The sequence below is a fragment of the Hemiscyllium ocellatum genome, chromosome 6 (assembly GCF_020745735.1).
Source record: "Hemiscyllium ocellatum isolate sHemOce1 chromosome 6, sHemOce1.pat.X.cur, whole genome shotgun sequence".
Lineage (NCBI taxonomy): Eukaryota > Metazoa > Chordata > Chondrichthyes > Orectolobiformes > Hemiscylliidae > Hemiscyllium > Hemiscyllium ocellatum.
In genome coordinates this window covers 117,677,855-117,695,756 of record NC_083406.1, presented here as the reverse complement: position 1 = coordinate 117,695,756, position 17,902 = coordinate 117,677,855, and the positions used below count along the sequence as shown (strand labels likewise).

At 45.2% G+C, this 17,902-nt stretch overlaps 1 protein-coding gene across 1 annotated transcript in view; it reads left to right on the top strand.

Moving 5' to 3' along the window:
* Positions 1–17,247, top strand: part of myo7aa (myosin VIIAa) — a 182,976-nt gene extending 165,729 nt beyond the window's left edge. Inside the window, exons 46-49 of the mRNA XM_060826303.1 lie at positions 3,148–3,264; positions 4,992–5,075; positions 9,509–9,628; positions 12,460–17,247. Coding sequence (XP_060682286.1) covers positions 3,148–3,264; positions 4,992–5,075; positions 9,509–9,628; positions 12,460–12,549 — 411 coding nt within the window. The 3' untranslated portion in view covers positions 12,550–17,247. The remainder of the gene's footprint in view (positions 1–3,147; positions 3,265–4,991; positions 5,076–9,508; positions 9,629–12,459) is intronic.
* Positions 17,248–17,902: the final 655 nt, after the last annotated feature.

Genomic DNA, 17,902 nt, shown 5'->3' with positions numbered 1-17,902 from the left:
CAACTCCCATTCCTGGATGTAATGATAGAAAGAACACAGTGGGGAATGCACAACAAAAATGTACAGAAAACCCACTCGTGGACCAGATCCTGAATTATAACAGCAACTACCCGAATGCGCGCACACCTAAGCTGCATTAGGACCCCATTCAAAAGGGCTACGACACACTGCAGCACTCCTGACTGACAAAGGGAAGAAGAACAACACCTCTATCGGGTCTTTGCCAAGAGTGGATATCCCCTGCAACTTCATCCACAGATGCTTAACAGACAGACGAGATTAGGACATGCCACAACCCAACTCACTAGCCTTGCTACTTTACATAAAAGAAATCTCAGAACTGACTGCCAGACTTCTGACCACTGAGATTCCTGACAGCCCATAAACCGACAGGCACGCTCAGACAAATCACCAAGACAAAAGACCCTGTACCCTCATGTGCAAGATGAACATAATTTACAGGAGTCCATGCAAAGACTGCATGGAACACCTTTTATCAGACAAACCGGCAGACCTCTAGAGATCCGCATTCACGAAAACCAATGAGCCACTAAATGCCATGACTAGCTGTCCCTTGTAGCCACACACACAGATGACAAGGACCACAAATTCGCCAGGGATGACACAGCAACAGCAGGACAAGCCAGACACAGGACAGCCAGAGAATTTCTAGAAGCATGAATCAATAAACATTTGACTCCATCAATAAACATTTTGATCTAGACCTGGTATACCGACCACTGCAACAAACAACTAGAACTGGCAAGTGGAAGCAGCAGGAACGAAACCAAATAAATTCCAACCGACTCTGCACAGCAGCGGTTCACAGGAGAATTCACAGCACTGAGGCTGTCACCTAGAACACATCTGCAAACCAATTTCCCAGCTTGGTGAACAAACCCACAACAACTGCAGCTAGTCCCCATAGAAGGGCTGCTTTTGTCGTGTAGTTTTGATGCTGTGCTGAATTTGGATTTTGAACCAACTGGTTAAAGAGAAGGCAAAGAGTGGCTGCATGCTTACAGTTCAAAGGTTAACATTATTTACCACATGTTCACACTCCAACACGTTGCACATGGCGATTGTAAATGCAAGAGGCTCTGACTTAGTGAATGTACAACACCGTTACATCGCAAGGTTGCTCCAGGTTCCTAGTTAGTGCCTGATAAACATTTAAGGAGGCTAGCCTTAGACAATAGGAGGATATAGATGGGCTGGTCAGTGAAAACTGCAATCAATCCCAATAAATGAGGTAATGCACTTGGGCATGACAAACAAGGCAAGGGAATATATGATGAACAATAGGACCCTGGGAAGCACTGACGATCAGAGAGACCTTGGTGTATCTGTCCTCTGGTCTCAAGGGATCAGGACAGTTCGATAAAGTGGTTAAGAAGACACTTGGGATTCTTGCCTTTATTACCTGAGGCACAGAGTTTAAAAGAAGGGCGATCATGCTGGAAGTGTATAAAGCATTGATTAAGCCACAGCAATAGAGTAATGTGTGCAGTTCTGAAATCCACATTACAGAAGGGATGTGATAGCACTGGAGAGGCTGCAAAGGAGATTTATCAGGATGGTGGCTAGGCTGGAGAGTTTGAGAGATTAGACAGACTGGGGTTGTTCTCCTTTAGAGCAGAGGAGACTGAGAGGGGACTTGATTGAGATGGACAAAATTGAGGAGCGTGGGGTAGGCAGAAGGAATGTTCCCTCTTGGTAGAGGGATCGATGACTGGAGGAGAGGCATAGACCTTAAGGTAAAGGGCAAGAGGTTAAGAGGAGATTGAAGAAGTTGTTTTTTTCACCCAGAGGACAGTGGGAATCTGGAATATTGAAGAAGTGTTTAGATGTGCACTTGGGATTCCAAGGCATACAAGGCTATGGGCTAAGTGCTGGAAAATGGGATTGGAATAGATAGGGGGTTGTGTTTTGACCTGCTTAGACTCAATGGGCCAAATAGCTTTGCTGTGGTGTAGACTTCGGTGTCTCTAATGGCCTTGTACAACTGCACCCATGACAACTATCAATTTCTATCAGAAAAACCCAACTGGTTCAGTAATGGTCTTCGGAGAGGGGGAAATCCACCCACAGCAATGTAGTTGGCACCTGTCCTCCCTCTGAACTGCTCCAGCAAGCCACTCAGTTCAAGGACAGTTAGAGATGGGCAACGAATGGTAACCATGGGTGGCGCTGGTCGAGTGATGATATCACGAGGCGATTAATCCAGAGACCCAGGTAATGTTCTGGGGACCTGGGTTCAAATCCTGGTATGGCAATTTGAATTTGGTTTAAAAATATATGGATTTTAAGAGCCTTAAAAGCCCCATCTGGGTCACTGATGCCCTTTAATGAAGAAAACTGCCATCTTGGTCTGGCCTACATGTGACTCCAGACCCACAGCAATGTGGTTGACTCTTAACTGCCCTCTGGGCAATGGGCTTGCATTCCATGAACAAAGCTTTTTGTGATGCCCACATCCCACTAAAGATTGAAAAAGAATTTGCCTGGGGCAGTGCAGCATTCCCTCAGTGCGGCACCAGCAGAATCAATCCCGGTTTTGCACTCTGCTTCCTAAAGTGGTGACTGCAATCCAGTCAAAGTTGTGTTTTGAACTGGTTAGAGTTCAATTCCGACCTCTGAGTTCAGTACTGTCAACGGATGAACGATGAGATGAGTTTAATCAAGACTCTGTCAATCTGCCTGAGTAGATGGGTCATAAATTGTTTTAATGGATAGATTGCGGGGCAGCATGGTGGCTCAGTGGTTAGCGCTGCAGCCTCACCACGTGAGGGACCTATGTTCAATTCCACCCTCTGGCGACTGTGTGGGTTTCCTTCCACAGTCCAAAGATGGGTAGGTCAGGTGGATTGGCCATGCTAAAATTGCCTATAGTTTGCAGGTGAGGTGGATTAGCCATGGGAAATGTGGGGTTACAGGGATAGGGTAGATTATGGGTCGATGGGCCAAAAGGCCTGCTTCCACAAGGAAGGGATTCTGTTAGGCTTGGGGGATCAAATAGACTAAAGGATTGAACCGAAGGGTCTGTTTCCATGCTGTACTCTCAACACACTGGTCATATGACTTCTTATTGACACTTCCTCTGGGATCTGACTGTACAACTGAATTGTTTACTTTTTTCAACACTAGTCCATTATAGCTTTTTACAACAAACAAGCAGGAAAATCACGGGAAGACGCTAAACTATCGTTCCTGAAGATTATCTATAAGTGGCCTACATTTGGATCAGCATTTTTTGAGGTCAAGGTAAGAGACTGCCTGTCTATACTTTTAAAAAGCATCATAAACTGAGGCCCCCTCCATTAATAGTTGCATTTCAACAACAGAATCTTCATCTGCCTGCGATGATTCAGGATTTCTCACGAGGTCTGGTGCAGAAGGCCATACATCCCGTTGTGTTCTCTTCTAGCTCTTAAATGAGCAGCATTATCTTCTGCCAATATTCCTGCCTCATCCCCACCCCTCTGCATGTTTTGCTGCAGATGTCTTTGAGCCTTCAATCATGTTTGCCCAACTGGATGTGATTGGTCAGATGTGGCTCTCCACCCTGGAGGCTCCCTGCCTCATTCCTGATGAAGGGTTTTTGCTCAATGTCGATTTTCCTGCACCTCAGATGCTGCCTGACCTGCTGCGCTTTTCCAGCACCACTCTAATCTAAACTCTGGTTTCCAGCATCTGCAGTCCCCACTCTTGCCCACATGTGGCTTCAAGTCCTACCGGCCCCAGAGGTGTGCCTTAACCCAATTGAACAGCTTGGTTAGAAAATACCTAGGGAGAAAGTGAGGACTGCAGATGCTGGAGATCAGAGCTGAAAAATGTGTTGCTGGAAAAGCGCAGCAGGACAGGCAGCATCCAAGGAACAGGAGAATCGACGTTTTGGGAATATGCCTGAATCCTGAAGAAGGGCTCATGCCCAAAACGTCGATTCTCCTGCTCCTTGGATGCTGCCTGACCTGCTGCACTTTTCCAGCAACACATTTTTCAGCTCTAGAAAATACCTACAGCAGAGTTCCTCCCCACCCACCCAATCCTTGGCTGCCCAATGAACACCAGTGTTGGAGTGATGTTAGAAAGTCAAACGCTCCTGCTCAGCAGAGAGACGGATTTCGATTTGAGTGGCACTATTGACCAGCGTGCAAGAATAACTCCCTTCCAGCTGCAGCCTTCACTGGAGACCTGTTCCAGGAAGACCTTGCCATGGCAAGTCCACCCTTGGTGTGCTTCAGATGCCATTTAAGTGAGAGAAGAGAATGAAGCAGGTTGATGTACCTGTAGGTTGATTTAAATCTTCCTCCTTTTTCTCAGTTATACAGCATGGAAACAAACCCTCCTGTCCAACCAGTCCATGCAACCACAGTCCCAGACTAAACTAATCTCACCTGCCTGCTCCTGGCCCATATCCCTCCAACCACTTCCTATTCGTGCACTTATCCAAATGTCTTTCAAATGTTGTAACTGTACCTGCATCCACTTTCTCTTGCAGCTCATTCCACACACGAACCACCCTGTGTGAAAACATTTGTCCCTCAGGTCCCTTTTTAAATCATCATCCTCTCATCTTAAACCTGTGCCCTTTAGTTTTGGGCTCCTCTCCCCTCTGATGAATAGTCCAGGACTTTTCCCCTACCCTTGCCTCTCGTGATTTTATTCGGTTAGTCCTCCGCCTTCGACACTCCAGGGAAAACAGCCTCGGCCTATTCAGCATCTCCCTATAGCTCCAACCCTCCGACAATGGCAACTTTTACTTCTGAACCCTCTTTCCTGGAGATGGTGACTGGAACTGGACACAGTACTCCAGAGGAGGCCTCACCAACATCCTGTACAACTTCAACATGATGTCTCAACTTACTCCCCTTTCATACTTGCCTTTGTCTCTCATGACCCTTTACCTCTTTGTGCTTGCCTCACTTTTTAAACCCAGTGTTGGATGACCTTTGACTGTTGTTCTGTTTCCCTTTTTGTTTTCTAAACAGCAAACCACTGAGCCAAATTACCCAGAGATCCTCTTGATTGTGATCAACAAGCATGGAGTGAGTCTAATTGACCCGAAGACAAAGGTAACTTTTTTTTTACTCCTCCCTCTCCTCTTTGCCCATTCTCCCCTCCCACCTGAAGGCTGGGCTAGTGAGTGATCTAATTGGTGGTGATCAATGTTGTGTTACGTGGCACAGTTATAACAGGTGGTTGTGAAAGTGCTGATATCCTGTTCCCTCTTATTGGTTTGGTGAGGGAGCTTGCTATGTAAAGTCTACATGCAGAACAAAACTCTCCAGGCAACTAAACAATTGCAGGTCTCGAAGCAGGGATGGATGAATGATATATGTTTGAAGCTAAAGATCTGACAGCAGTAACATTGGACTTAGGTTGGAAATAGACTTATACATTTTTAAATAGAGGAGGTTTGCTATGTGCATTGATTGCCACAGTCCAATCAACTCTAATATTGGAAATAAGGACAGGTTTAGGCCATTCGGCCCCTTGAACCTGCTTTCCATTCGTCATGATTATGGCTGACCAGCCAACTCGTTCCCTGCTCCTGCTTTCTCACTATGTCCTTTGACGCCTTTAGCCCTAAGGATTATATAGAGTCATGCAGCAAGGAAACAGACCCTTTAGTTCAACCAGTCCATGTTGAACATAATCCCAAACTAAACTAGTCCCACCTGCCTGCTCCTGGCCCATCTCCCTCCAAACCTTTCCTATTAACATATCCATCTAAACGTCTTTAAGTGTTGCAATTGTGCCCACATCCTTCACTTCCTCAAGTTCATTCCACATTCAAACCACCCTCTGTGTAAAACAAGTTTACCTCTTGTCTTTGTTAGATCCCTCTCCTCTCCCCTTAAAAATGGGTCCCCTAGTCTTGAAATTTCTCATCTTAGGGAAAAGACACCTCCCATTAACTGCATCTATACCTATGTCTGGACATCTTGAGCTGCTGCTGCTGCTGCTGTTTGAGGTGCACTGACATTTATTGGGAAGGGTCATTTTGCAAAAATGTTACCAGCGTAATGCTCGAAAAATAAAAGAAACAAATGTTAAAATGTGGCTGTGGTAAAGGAGCCTGGCTTACTGTTATAGTCTTTGAGAAAAAAGTAAGGACTGCAGATGCTGAAGATCAGAGCTGAAAATGTGTTGCTGGAAAAGCACAGCGGGTCAGGCAGCATCCAAAGAGCAGGAGAATCGACATTTCGGGCATGAGCCCTTTTTCAGGAATGAGGAAAGTGGACCACTTTTCCTCATTCCTGAAAATGGGCTCATGCCCGAAACGTCGATTCTCCTGCTCTTTGGATGCTGCCTGACCCGCTGTGCTTTTCCAGCAACACATTTTCAGCTTGTTACTGGTATAGTAGTAATACAGAATACCAGGTTCATGTTCTGGGGGTGGAGGTAGGTACTACAGATGCTGCAGATTAGAGTCAAAATTAGGGTGGTGCTGGAAAAGCACAGCAGGTCAGGCAGCATCCGAGAAGCAGGAAAATTGACGTTTTGGGCAAAAGCCTTTCATCAGCTTCCTGGTCCTCAGATGCTGCCTGACCTGCTGTGCTTTTCCAGCACCACTCTAACCTTGACTCATGTAATGGGGACCCAGATTTGAATCCCACCATGGCAGATGGTCGAATTTTGAATTCAATAAAAATTGAGGATAAAAAGCTTGTCACACAGTGACCATGTTAATTGTCAGGAAAATCCATCTGATTCATTAACCTTCTTTAAGGGAAGGAAATCTGCCGTCCTTAACTGGTCTGGCCCACATGTGACTCCAGATCCACAGTAATGTGGTTGACTCTGAGCAGCCCTCTGGGCAGTTAGGGAATGGTAACAATTGCCAGTGATGGCCATATCCTACGAACACAAAAGGAGTCAGTCCAATGTAACGTTACTATGCCCGTTCTATAGTTTTGCCTCAAAATGTGTAATTCGTTCATTCACTCGTGGGATTTATTGATTGTCCCAGGTTTAACTTGAGAATAATAGAATCCCTATAGTGTGGAAGCTGGCCATTTGGCCCATTGAGTTCACACCACCCCTCCAAACAGCTTCCACCCAGACCCACTCCCCTATCCTATCTCTGTAACCCTGCATTTCCTATGGCTAATCCACCTACCCTGGACTGTGGGAGGAAACCGGAGCACCCAGAGGAGACCCACACATACATGGGGGGAATGTGCAGGCTCCACATGGACAGTCACCCAAGGCTGGAATCGAACCCAGGTCCCTGGCACTGAGGCTGCAGTGCTAACCACTGAGCCACTGTGCCTCAAGCTGTTGGGGAGCTGCCCACGTGCTGCGGGATGACTCTCAATCAGGCAACCCTCTGACCAGACTCAAGAAGAGGTAATGTCAGTCTGCCCATCTCTCCTGCTGCTAGCTCTCAGTCTGCATAATATAAAATGATACAAAATTTCTACTCTTTTTATTCTCTTGGGGGGAGGTGGGTGTCACTGGCCAGGCAAGCGTTTGTTGCCTGTCCCTAGTTGCCCCCTTGAGAAGGTAGTGATGAGCTGCTGCCTTGAACCTCTGCAGTCTGCGTACTGTGAGTTGACCCACAATGTCCTTGGGGAGGGAATTCCAGGATTTTGATGAGTGACACTCCAGGAACGGTGATATATTTCCAATTCAGGATGGTGAGTTGCTTGGAGAGGAACTTGCAGACAGTGGTGCTCCCATGTATCTGCTGCCCTTGTCCTTCTAAAGGAAGCGGTAGTGGATTTGGAAGATGCTGCCTGAGGCGCATTGCTGAATATCTGCAGGGCCTCTGCTGCTGCTGAGTGTTGGAGGGAGTGAATACTTGTGAACGTGGCACCAGTCGAGTGGGCTGCTTCGTCCTGGATGGTGCGAAACTTCAAGATTTCTTGAACAGTTCATTCTTCCCAGCCTGTGCTTTGAAACCTGCAGAAGTTGAGTTGTCCCCAAGGAGTTACTGATCTGTTTGGAGACGTTATATAGGAAAATCTCTTCTCTAAAGGGTGGGACTGGGGGACAGTCATTCCAGATTTCCTTCTGATTATAGTTGATTTTTTTAATAGCCAAAACACTTAACATTTTGATTTGTGCATGAGAGTAATTTGATGGATGTCTATTGTTAGGTAGAAGTAGCACTCAGGCAAATGTGAAATAGAAGTAGCTCTCAGGCTGATGTGGCCAGGGGGCCCCAGAGGGGAAAAAACAGACACGAGGTCTGAGGAAGATAATTGAACCAGTGGAAAAGTACTGAAAGAGCAGTAAAACTTGAAAAAACAGAACAAAGGGGCCATCTGGTACATAGCAAGTTGAGCTAACTGATAGCCGAATAAGGCATGTTAGAACACTGATAAGAGACTGGGGCCAATGGCAAACTATAGAACCGACCATTACCAAATAAGGGAACGGTGCAGGAATAAGGGGGGTATAAGAATAGACAACTTAGAACAAAGGATTAGAACGCCTTCTCCAGCAAGCCTGATACCTTGCTGTAACTCGATTCTCTCTCGAATAAAGCAGTCTGTTTCTTAGAATCTGACCCGGTGTCTCATTCCTCCGAAACGAACGCAGGGACGGTAGAACCGTCTTAACACTATCTACGAGAGCAGTTTGACAGAGTACAATTCGAGAAGATGTGTCAAAGCACAAGCTGTAAATTGAAATTTAGTTACTAATAAATCTGAACGGACAAACAGAAGAATTTGGAACTTGACGATCCACAATGTGGTCGAGGCGGATGCTGTGGATGCATTTAACAGGATTTTAAATGAACGCATGAAGTGAAAGGAATCAAAGGACATGTTGATGGGGTTCAGGGAAGAGAAGAGTGAGGACCATCAACCATTTTGGCCTTACCTTCCTGCTTCTATAGTTCTATTTAATTGTGTTAACTAGGGCAGAGAATTCAAAGATATTGATCTGAGCAGAAATATGTGCCCTGTAAATGGGTGAGGGTATCATTTGATTATAAGACCATGGGAGCAGAGGTAGGCTATGCAGGCCATCGTGTCTGCCCACCCATCCAATGAGTCATGGCTGATCTGATAATCCTCAGCTCCACTTTCCTGTCTTTTTTTTTTCTCTTCATTCCTTTCCAGATTAAAAACTTGCCGGTCTCAGCCTTGCAGGTTCTTAATGATAGGGCCACAGGAGCTGAAACAGGCCATGCAGCTCACTGAGGGTCAGGAAATAGAAGATATTGACCCATCTTGTGAGGAGAAGCAGTCCTATTTGACCACTTCAGGGTGGAAAAATGAGTGTGTCAGAAGGGGCAATGTTTTCACACAGAGGGTGGTACGTGTATGGAATGAGCTGCCAGAGGAAATGGTAGAGGCTGGTACAATTGCAATTTTTAAGAGGCATTTGGGTGGAGATATGAATAGGAAGGGTTTGGAGGGATATGGGCCAAATGCTGGCGAATGGGATTATGTTAGTTTAGGACATCTGGTCGGCATGGGCAAGTTGGACCGAAGGGTCTCTTTCTGTGCTGTATAGCACTGCCTCTGACTTTCTTCTTCTCTTCAAGGATATTCTTACCACCCATCCATTCACCAAGATTTCTAACTGGAGCAGTGGTAACACGTACTTCCATATTACCATCGGGAACCTGGTGAGAGGCAGCAAGCTCCTGTGTGAAACGTCTCTGGTAAGCATTACTCAACCAATGAAATCTTAGCAAGATTTGTGTAAAGCTCAATTTGCCCAAAACTATACTGTCTCTATCCTAATTTGCAATAGATCCCATTCATCTATCACCCCTGTGGTGCCTCTGTGGTCTATATTGACTCCTAATCCATCAAGACCTCCATTGTAAAACTCCCATCATTGTTTTCAAATTCCATCTTGTCTTCAATTTCCTCCAGTAAAAAGTGAGGTCTGCAGATGCTGGAGATCACAGTTGAAAATGTGTTGCTGGTTAAAGCACAGCAGGTTAGGCAGCATCCAAGGAACAGGAAATTCGACGTTTCGGGCCAGAGCTCTGGCCCGAAACGTTGAATTTCCTGTTCCTTGGATGCTGCCTAACCTGCTGTGCTTTAACCAGCAACACATTTTCAACTTCAATTTCCTCCAACTCTACAACTCTCTGCAATCTGCATTCCTCCAATTCTGGCCACATCTCCTTCCCTGTCTCCTCCCCACTGGTGGTGGTACTTTCAATTGTGTACACATCTTTGGCTCTGGAATTTCATTCCTAAATCTCTACGTCTCTCTACCTTGTAAGCTCTCTCCTTGTTTTGGACTTGAATCTTATTTGATAACTCTCCCATGAAACACCTAGGTATGGCTAAAGGTGCTATACAAATGCAAGCTGTCTAGTGAAGAGTCAGGCTGATGGTGAATCAAGTTGCCACCCACCTAGTTTTTTTTTCAAAGGTCCTTTTGAGAAATGTATGAAGTATAGACCAAAAGGTGCACATCTACTGTTGTGTCTCCAGTTGTAGAATACTTTAACAGCACACCATGCAATTGTGATGATAAGCCTGACAAAGTCTGAGAGTTCAGCTTTTCAAAAGGTGATCACCAGAGTACATAATTAGACCAGTACCTTCACCATAGAACGCGGTATTAGTCATCTGTGAAACTACTCTAGAAGTCTTGTCACTAACATAGAACAGTTAGCATATGAACAGGCCCTTTGGCTCATGTCTGTTAAAATCCTCTGCATAAAAAAAACTCTCATATCTCCTTTAAACTTTAGCCCTCTCACTTTAAACCTGTGCCTCCTAGTATTTGATATTTCTACCCTGGGAAAAAGACTCTAACTCTCAAACCTATATAATTCCAACAGGTCACCCCTCAGCTTTCGACTGTCTAGAGAAAATGATCCAAGTTCATCTTCTAGATAAGCACAGAAGGTAGGAGCAGAAGTCCATTCAGCCCTTCAAGCTTGTTCTGCCATTTATCACGATCATGGCTGATCATCCAACTCAATAGCCTAATGCTGCTTTCTCCCCATAACCTTTGATCCCATTTGCCCCGAGTGCTGTATCTAGCTGCCTTTTGAATACATTCATTGTGGCATCAACTACTTCCTGTGGTAATGAAAACTCTCCAATCCAGGCAACATCTTAGTAAACCTCTCCAAAGTCTTCCCATTCTTCCTGTAATGTGGTGAACTGTACACATCACTCCAACCGTGGTACAGCTAGATTTGCAGCTGTATAAAACATGACTGCCAACTTTTATACTCCTGCTGCAGCCATGCCATACACCATCTTTACTGCCTTATCCACTTGTATTACCACTTTCAGGGAGCTATGAACTCGCAGTGCAAGATCCCTCTGTATAACCATACTCCTAAGAATCCTGCCATTTACTCTACACTTTTTCCTCTTGCATTTGACCTCCCAAAATGCATCACCTCACAACTTTGCAACTAACTTATAACCTGCTGTATCCTTTGACAACCTTCCTCACTGTCCACAACTCCTCCAATTTCCATGTCGTCTGCAAATGTACAGATGAGACCACTTTCATTTTCATTCAGTTACAAACAACCGAGATCCCAGCACACTGCTGGACCCTGCTGGTTACAGGCCTCCAGTCAGAAAAACACCCCTCCACAACTACCCTCTGTCCTCTATGACCAAGTCAATTTTGTATCCAACTTATTTACTCACCATGGATCACATGTGACATGATTTTCTGGACCAGTAAACCATGAGCGACCTTGTCAAATGCTTTAGTAAAATCCACACAGACAACATCCACTTCCATACCCTCAGCTCCATTAGTTCCTCTTAAAAAAACACTCAATCAAGATTGAGACACACAACCTCCCCCCATATAAAGCAATGCTGAATCTCCCTAATAAATCCATTTTTCTCTCATCTCTTCACCTCTAGATGTTCCGGTGCAAAGGTTGGATTTGTGCACGGAGTCATGGATGAGAGACTAGTTTCAAAATTTTTAAACATTCTTTCGTGGGATGCCTTTTACGGTCAACATTTGCAAATTATCCCTAACTGCTGCTGAACTGAGTGGCTTGCTACTGCTTTTGCAAGGGCAGTGGAGAGTCACTCGCATTGCTGTGGGTCTGGAGTCACGTGTAGGCCCAGATAGGCAGTTTTCTCCTTAAAGAACATTAGTGAATCAGACGGGTTTTTCGGACAATCAGCAGACAGACCAAGAGAGCAGAGAGGGTTATCATGATGGGCAGGTGCAGCATGGATGCTAGCGTGGGCTATGGGCTGAATGGCCTGATTTTTGGGTCACAATCTAAGGACACCGGTTGAGTCATTGGATCTGAAATGAGAAATTTCTTCACCCAGAGACTGGAATTCTCTAACACACAAGCCAAAACATTGAGTGTTTTCAAAAATAAAGAGTTGGGTATGGGGAGAAAGCAGGAACAGGGGATTAAGTTGGATGATCAGACTGAATGGGGGAACAGGTTTGAAGGGCCAAATGGCTACTCCTGCCCTATTCTCCGTTTTAAATGTTCTACAGGCTTCACCTTTGTTTTCCTCTCAACAGGGATACAAAATGGATGACCTATTGACCTCCTATATCAGTCAGATGCTTACCTCTATGAACAAGCAGTGGAACACTAAAGCCAGTAAGTGAACTGATTACGACTACTGGATCTGGGCCAACGAGGTGGTCCAACTTTTGAGGCCTGTGGGGAATCCTTGCAGCTGGACAAAAACGTTCTCCACCCAGGTCTGGAGTATGAGAAAGAGCCCTCTGCAAAGTTCTTCCGACAGCAGCCCAGACTCTCCCTCGAGTGAGGATGACTATTTGTAGTGTGTGTGTTTTGTGTGTGTGTGCGTGCAGTTTTTTTGTTTTTGAAACACTCTATTTTAAGGCGTCTCAAATGGAAGATGACAAACCAAAAGGAAACAGAAAATTGGGGCTTTCAAGCAGGCTTCTTAATTGTGACCTCTTCCTTCGATGAAGGAAATCCAGGCCTACAAACCGGATTCTTAACTGTGACCTCTTCCCCTGTGAAAGGAAATCCAGGCCTACAAAGTAGGCTTTTAGTGACCTCTCGATCGAAGAAAGGAAATCCTGGCCAACAGAGGAAGTTTTTTTTTTGGCAACTCTTCTACTGCACTCAAATTCTGCTACGTTCTTTTTTCAGAAAGAGACAATCCATCTTGGGCTTTGGACTTTTGATACCTGTGATGTAGCTTCTGTGTAGCTGTGGCCCAGATTACCAGCAGCGAGTCAAATCTCTAGGTGTGGTCATCCTCACTAACTGTAGTAGTGGAGTCAAAATTTTACAGCTGCTCACTGCCTTGCTGTGGCTCCTGCCTCCAGAAGAATCGTGGCACAGTTGTAGCCCCTCCCAATGGAAAGGCCCCCGTTTGTATATTGTGTAAAACCCTGTGTCACGAATGGACTCGCTCCAAATGCAAAGGGACTTCTTGCAAGAGAGGTGTTCCTTTTCTCTGCCTGCTGTAATCTTACCCCGTAACCCATCTCCTCCTCGCTCCCCCCCCAGCCGTTTCTGTGCCCAGCTGATTATTTGAAGTGCGCGCATTTTCTTTCCTAAAGCTGAGAAAACTGACCCCCTCTAAACCAAGAGTTGTCTGCCATGGATCAATGACCAGATTAACCACAGGGTCGTATTATTGTCCCTCACATTCGTTCCCACTTGGGGTTATTCATGAACATGTCACTGCCTCAGCTTGTTCACTTCTTATCTCTAATCTCCACACCAAAATAAAGCGCTATTTTAGTCACTTTCCCCCCAACAGGATGGGTTTTGCAGTTCACATGTCGAGGATTGCATTTATCCCTGCTCCCTTTTTCCGCTCCCCCCAAATCCTCCTTGTATGCTTCCGTCCTAGCACCAGAAAATGCACTTTGTTGAAATTTCAGCAAGGGTTTTAACTTGAACCACTTGCGCAACAGGTTTGTGGGAGTTGTCTGATTTGTAATTCTTGTAGTCACCAAGTTTTACAAAACCTAAAATTATTTGTTTTATCACCCTCTGTTGGGTTTGCCCTAAAACTATAGAGCTGTATGTTACTGGCTGGCAGTGAATCTGTCCTTGAGCATATCACAAGCGAAATGACGAGGAATGTTCAAGTCCATATGTCTGGAGAGATGGCAAATTGGAGCTTGTTAGGTGTAGAGTCTTCTGTATACTGGCAAAGGCTTCACATCTTAATAGATCTTGGTTTTTCTCTCTCTCTCGCCCTTTTTTGTTTTCTCCTCCTTCTCGCTCTCTTCCATCCACCTTGCTCTCCCCCACTTCTCACTCTTGCACTCCCTCCCTCCCCCCTCGCTCTGGCTGTTCTCTTTCCCCACACCTCTAAGCCTGCTCCCTGTGTCTGCCCTCTCACTCTCCCTCCCTGTGGCTGTTCCCACCCTCTGACTGCTCTCCTGCTCTCACTCTGTATTTCAGAGTGTGTCTGGTTTCAGTTCAAATGTCCAGTTCTGGTTTATTTTCTCTCTCTCTGTCTTATGCAGGATGTGGGAGGGGAGCAGGACTCCCTTTCTTCGAGGGTGGGGGGAGGGCAAACAGAGAGAGAGACAGGAAAAAAAAATTAAGGCCACTTCAGTGTTCCTTGTGACCCTAAAGCCAGAAAGGGTTGACAACTATCACATGTACCATGGTCACCGTTTCATGAGAGAGACAGTGACTCAGGGGCCAATGACCCTGTGTCAGGCACAATGAGTGAGCCCCGTCAGGGAGCCGATGACCTGTGCCGGAAGCTTGAACACTACACTGGTACCGAATGGGATTGGTACTGGAGTTTGGGCACTTCAAGGGATCAGTGCTGGCCTCTGATTGGAGTATGATCTATTTGTGCGCTCTCGCTCACATTCCCCCGTACAATGTGAGAATTTGATCAGAACACAGTCGGGCCTGTCCACCACGCACTGGAACCACCTGCAACTCCTGATCACTGCCAGGCCATGATGCCTTGCCTGCTCCAATCAACTGATCTTTAACTGAAGTGAATGGATGTCACTTTGTTTATAAATAATGTCAGCTGAGGCAGTGCTTGCCAATTGAGTGAAGTCCAGTGTTTGTTTTCAATGGAGAACTTGTTGGATTAACTTGTCTCCGCAGACACTCCCACCAAAGGGAACAAATCCCTTTAACTCCAAGTGCCGGAGTCCCATTCAATGTTGGGCTCTCACTTACACTGCCACTGTGCCTTTTCTGAACAAAATAGATTCTATTTTAATCACATGTCATTGGTTATCCTTTGCCTATAGGTTGGGAGTCATTTGGTTAGAAGTAAAAATAGCTCTGGGTGACTGACTCCCATGTTTTGTAGTTACATTGGTACCGTATAACTCAAACCTTTTTAGAATGATAGTTATTTTTAACCTGCTCTGCGAGTCAGTTTGAGTAGTGGGTGAAAATGTTTGGATTAATCCAGCCCTTTTTAAATGACCATTGTTGAGTCATTATGCCATTATCATGGGGGATAATCCATCTGCTCCCCTTATGTTTTGATTCTCTAATTTCCCAGATGATCAGTGATTCTCCCCCCACCCCTCCATGCACCCACATTCTAACTTCCTTTCATCCTCCCTGTGAACACAGTCACATTGGACAGAAACTGGGGAAGCCGCTTTCACAATTGGTTTTGTGTCTCTCTGTGTATAACCACATCCCCCAACAATGCATGGGGGTTATGGTTTGGTTTTGTTGAGGTCAAGCAGTTGTTTGGAAGCTGCAGGAGGTGTTATTTCCCTCCTGCTGCCGTCTCTGCAGCTTTCCCGTGTCCTTGTGGGTTGGTTTTTTTAGGCGATCTCCGGATTTTTCAGCCCAGCTTGCACTGCCTTGGTTTTTGCTGCCAACTCGTTCCGAAGCGGCTCTCCAGCTCAGGAGATGCTATCTCTCATTGGGTTTGATTGGCCTTCCCCAAAAAGATCAATAATGGTGACCACAAGGGCGCACCACTGAGCCTGCTGCTATTATTGCTAATGTGTTTGCAAATGCTATGGGGCCTCTCACACTGATTGAATGGGATGCTCCCTCTAACAATTCTAACCTTGTCAAATCTTGAGGTTAGCAACCTAGGAACTAAGAAAGAGATGCAAACATTGTATCTTGCCGGTAAGGCCACATTGGACCTATCTTGACTTGGTATTAGCTACTGCATGGTGACCTCTGTGAGATGCCATAGTCCCAGCACCAGTCATTTTACTATCTCCTGTCTGGCCCTACTAACCAGGGACGTAAAGGTACATCTCACCAGAACAGGCTTAATAAGATTAGACTGAGAACTGTAAAAACATACAACATAAGTTCTAACCTACAGTGATTTGAATCTGTCCAACACTGGTCTTCTGTGGGGGATTTATTGCCAGTATTTTAGAGTCTGTGTTAAGTGCAAATGCAGTTCTTTTCTGAGAGAGTTACATTATTTTGTCTGTCTTGCTCCTTTCAAAGAGAGCTGTTTTCATGGACTGTCATTCTACATGAACTGGGAGCTTGGGGGAAGGAAAAGGTTCATGAGTGACTGTAACACAGTCTCCCTACCCTTCCCTGTGACATCTCATTGAGATAAAACAGTGGACTTGTGTATTTTCATAACCTTTTATTAAATGACTTCACTGAGGTGGCAGACTTCATTTTTACATTGAAACAGAAGGCCAGATGCCAAATCACCAAAATAGCCACCGTTTACTTGCCTGGCACTAGTGTGGCCTGTCAGCCATCCTCATTTCTCAGATCATTTCCCAACCAGTTCCTGGCCTTGGGGAAGGATTTGACATAACACTGCCTGTACTTGTATAATTGTCAGGTGTCGTGTGTTAATGGCAGTGCCTTCACACAGGATGTTTGGAGTTTTGCATCGTGGGGTCCACCCTAATGTGTGCGTGACAAGGGGAGGAGAACAGACAACAGTTGGAGTGATGTTCATATATAATGCAATGAGGGGAGCAGTTGATGGATTTTCAACAATGTATTAGCTCAAAAAGCTCGCAAAAGCACAGTTCCTGAAAGGTTGCTGCTCATGCTCATTCCCCAGCCTGTGCTGCTTCTAAAGCCACACAGGAGAGAGGCATAGGACAATGAGCTTGGAATCAACTTCAAAGCTTTTATTTTGTTGTCTCTTTCCCATTCCCCTCCAATGTAGATAAAAGAACCTGTTTGTCTTTGACCACCACTGGTATATGAACAATATATTTGTAAATAATGTTAATAAATGAGCTCTTATATTGTGACTTTTTTTAAAAAGATGGTGAAACTAGTGTGGATGCATGGTTTGAGGTTAAATGCCAGCTCACCTTCCGGGGGTCAGATACACCTGTGTGTCTAATGTTGTGTCTGCAGTTTGCATCTGTTTAAAAAAATGTACCACCAGTGTATTAAATACCTCTGTGATCCATTGTCTTTGTTCCTTTGTGTGTTGTGTGTTGTGTGTGTCTGTATATGTTTATAACTTTTGATGGGATCAGATTAAGAGGGATGGGAGAAACTTCTGTGAAATCAGCACGGCTTGATCCCATCCTATCTGCTCCACGCGTACGCACAGAGCGTGTCCATGTGCATTTTTCTGTTAACTTCCATGACTGTTGGTGTTGTCAGTGAGCTGGCTACATTTGGGAATGTCTGAGTGGGATTGGAATATTTTGTCCTTTCAGACCATTCTGTCATTCAGTGGGATCAAGGCTTATTTGTGACCTAATACCACATATGGTTAATTTCCATCTTTATGGGGTGGCGGGACAGTGTTACTTGCTCATTCAGCAAGTGTGGGGTTGGTGAGCAACTGAAGAAATTGACGAAAGTCAGATGTTATGTTTGTAGAGGAAGCCAGCAGATGCTGGAGCTGGTATTCTGAGGGGTTGAAATTAACTGCGATAGTGAGCGATTTGAATCAAAAAATCAGTCTTGTTCATTTATTTATTATAATGTCTATCTTGTTACAAAACAGTGAAAAGTGTTGAATGTGACACGAGGCAAAGAATTCTTTTCTCTCCACACTTTGAAGTGCCCAGA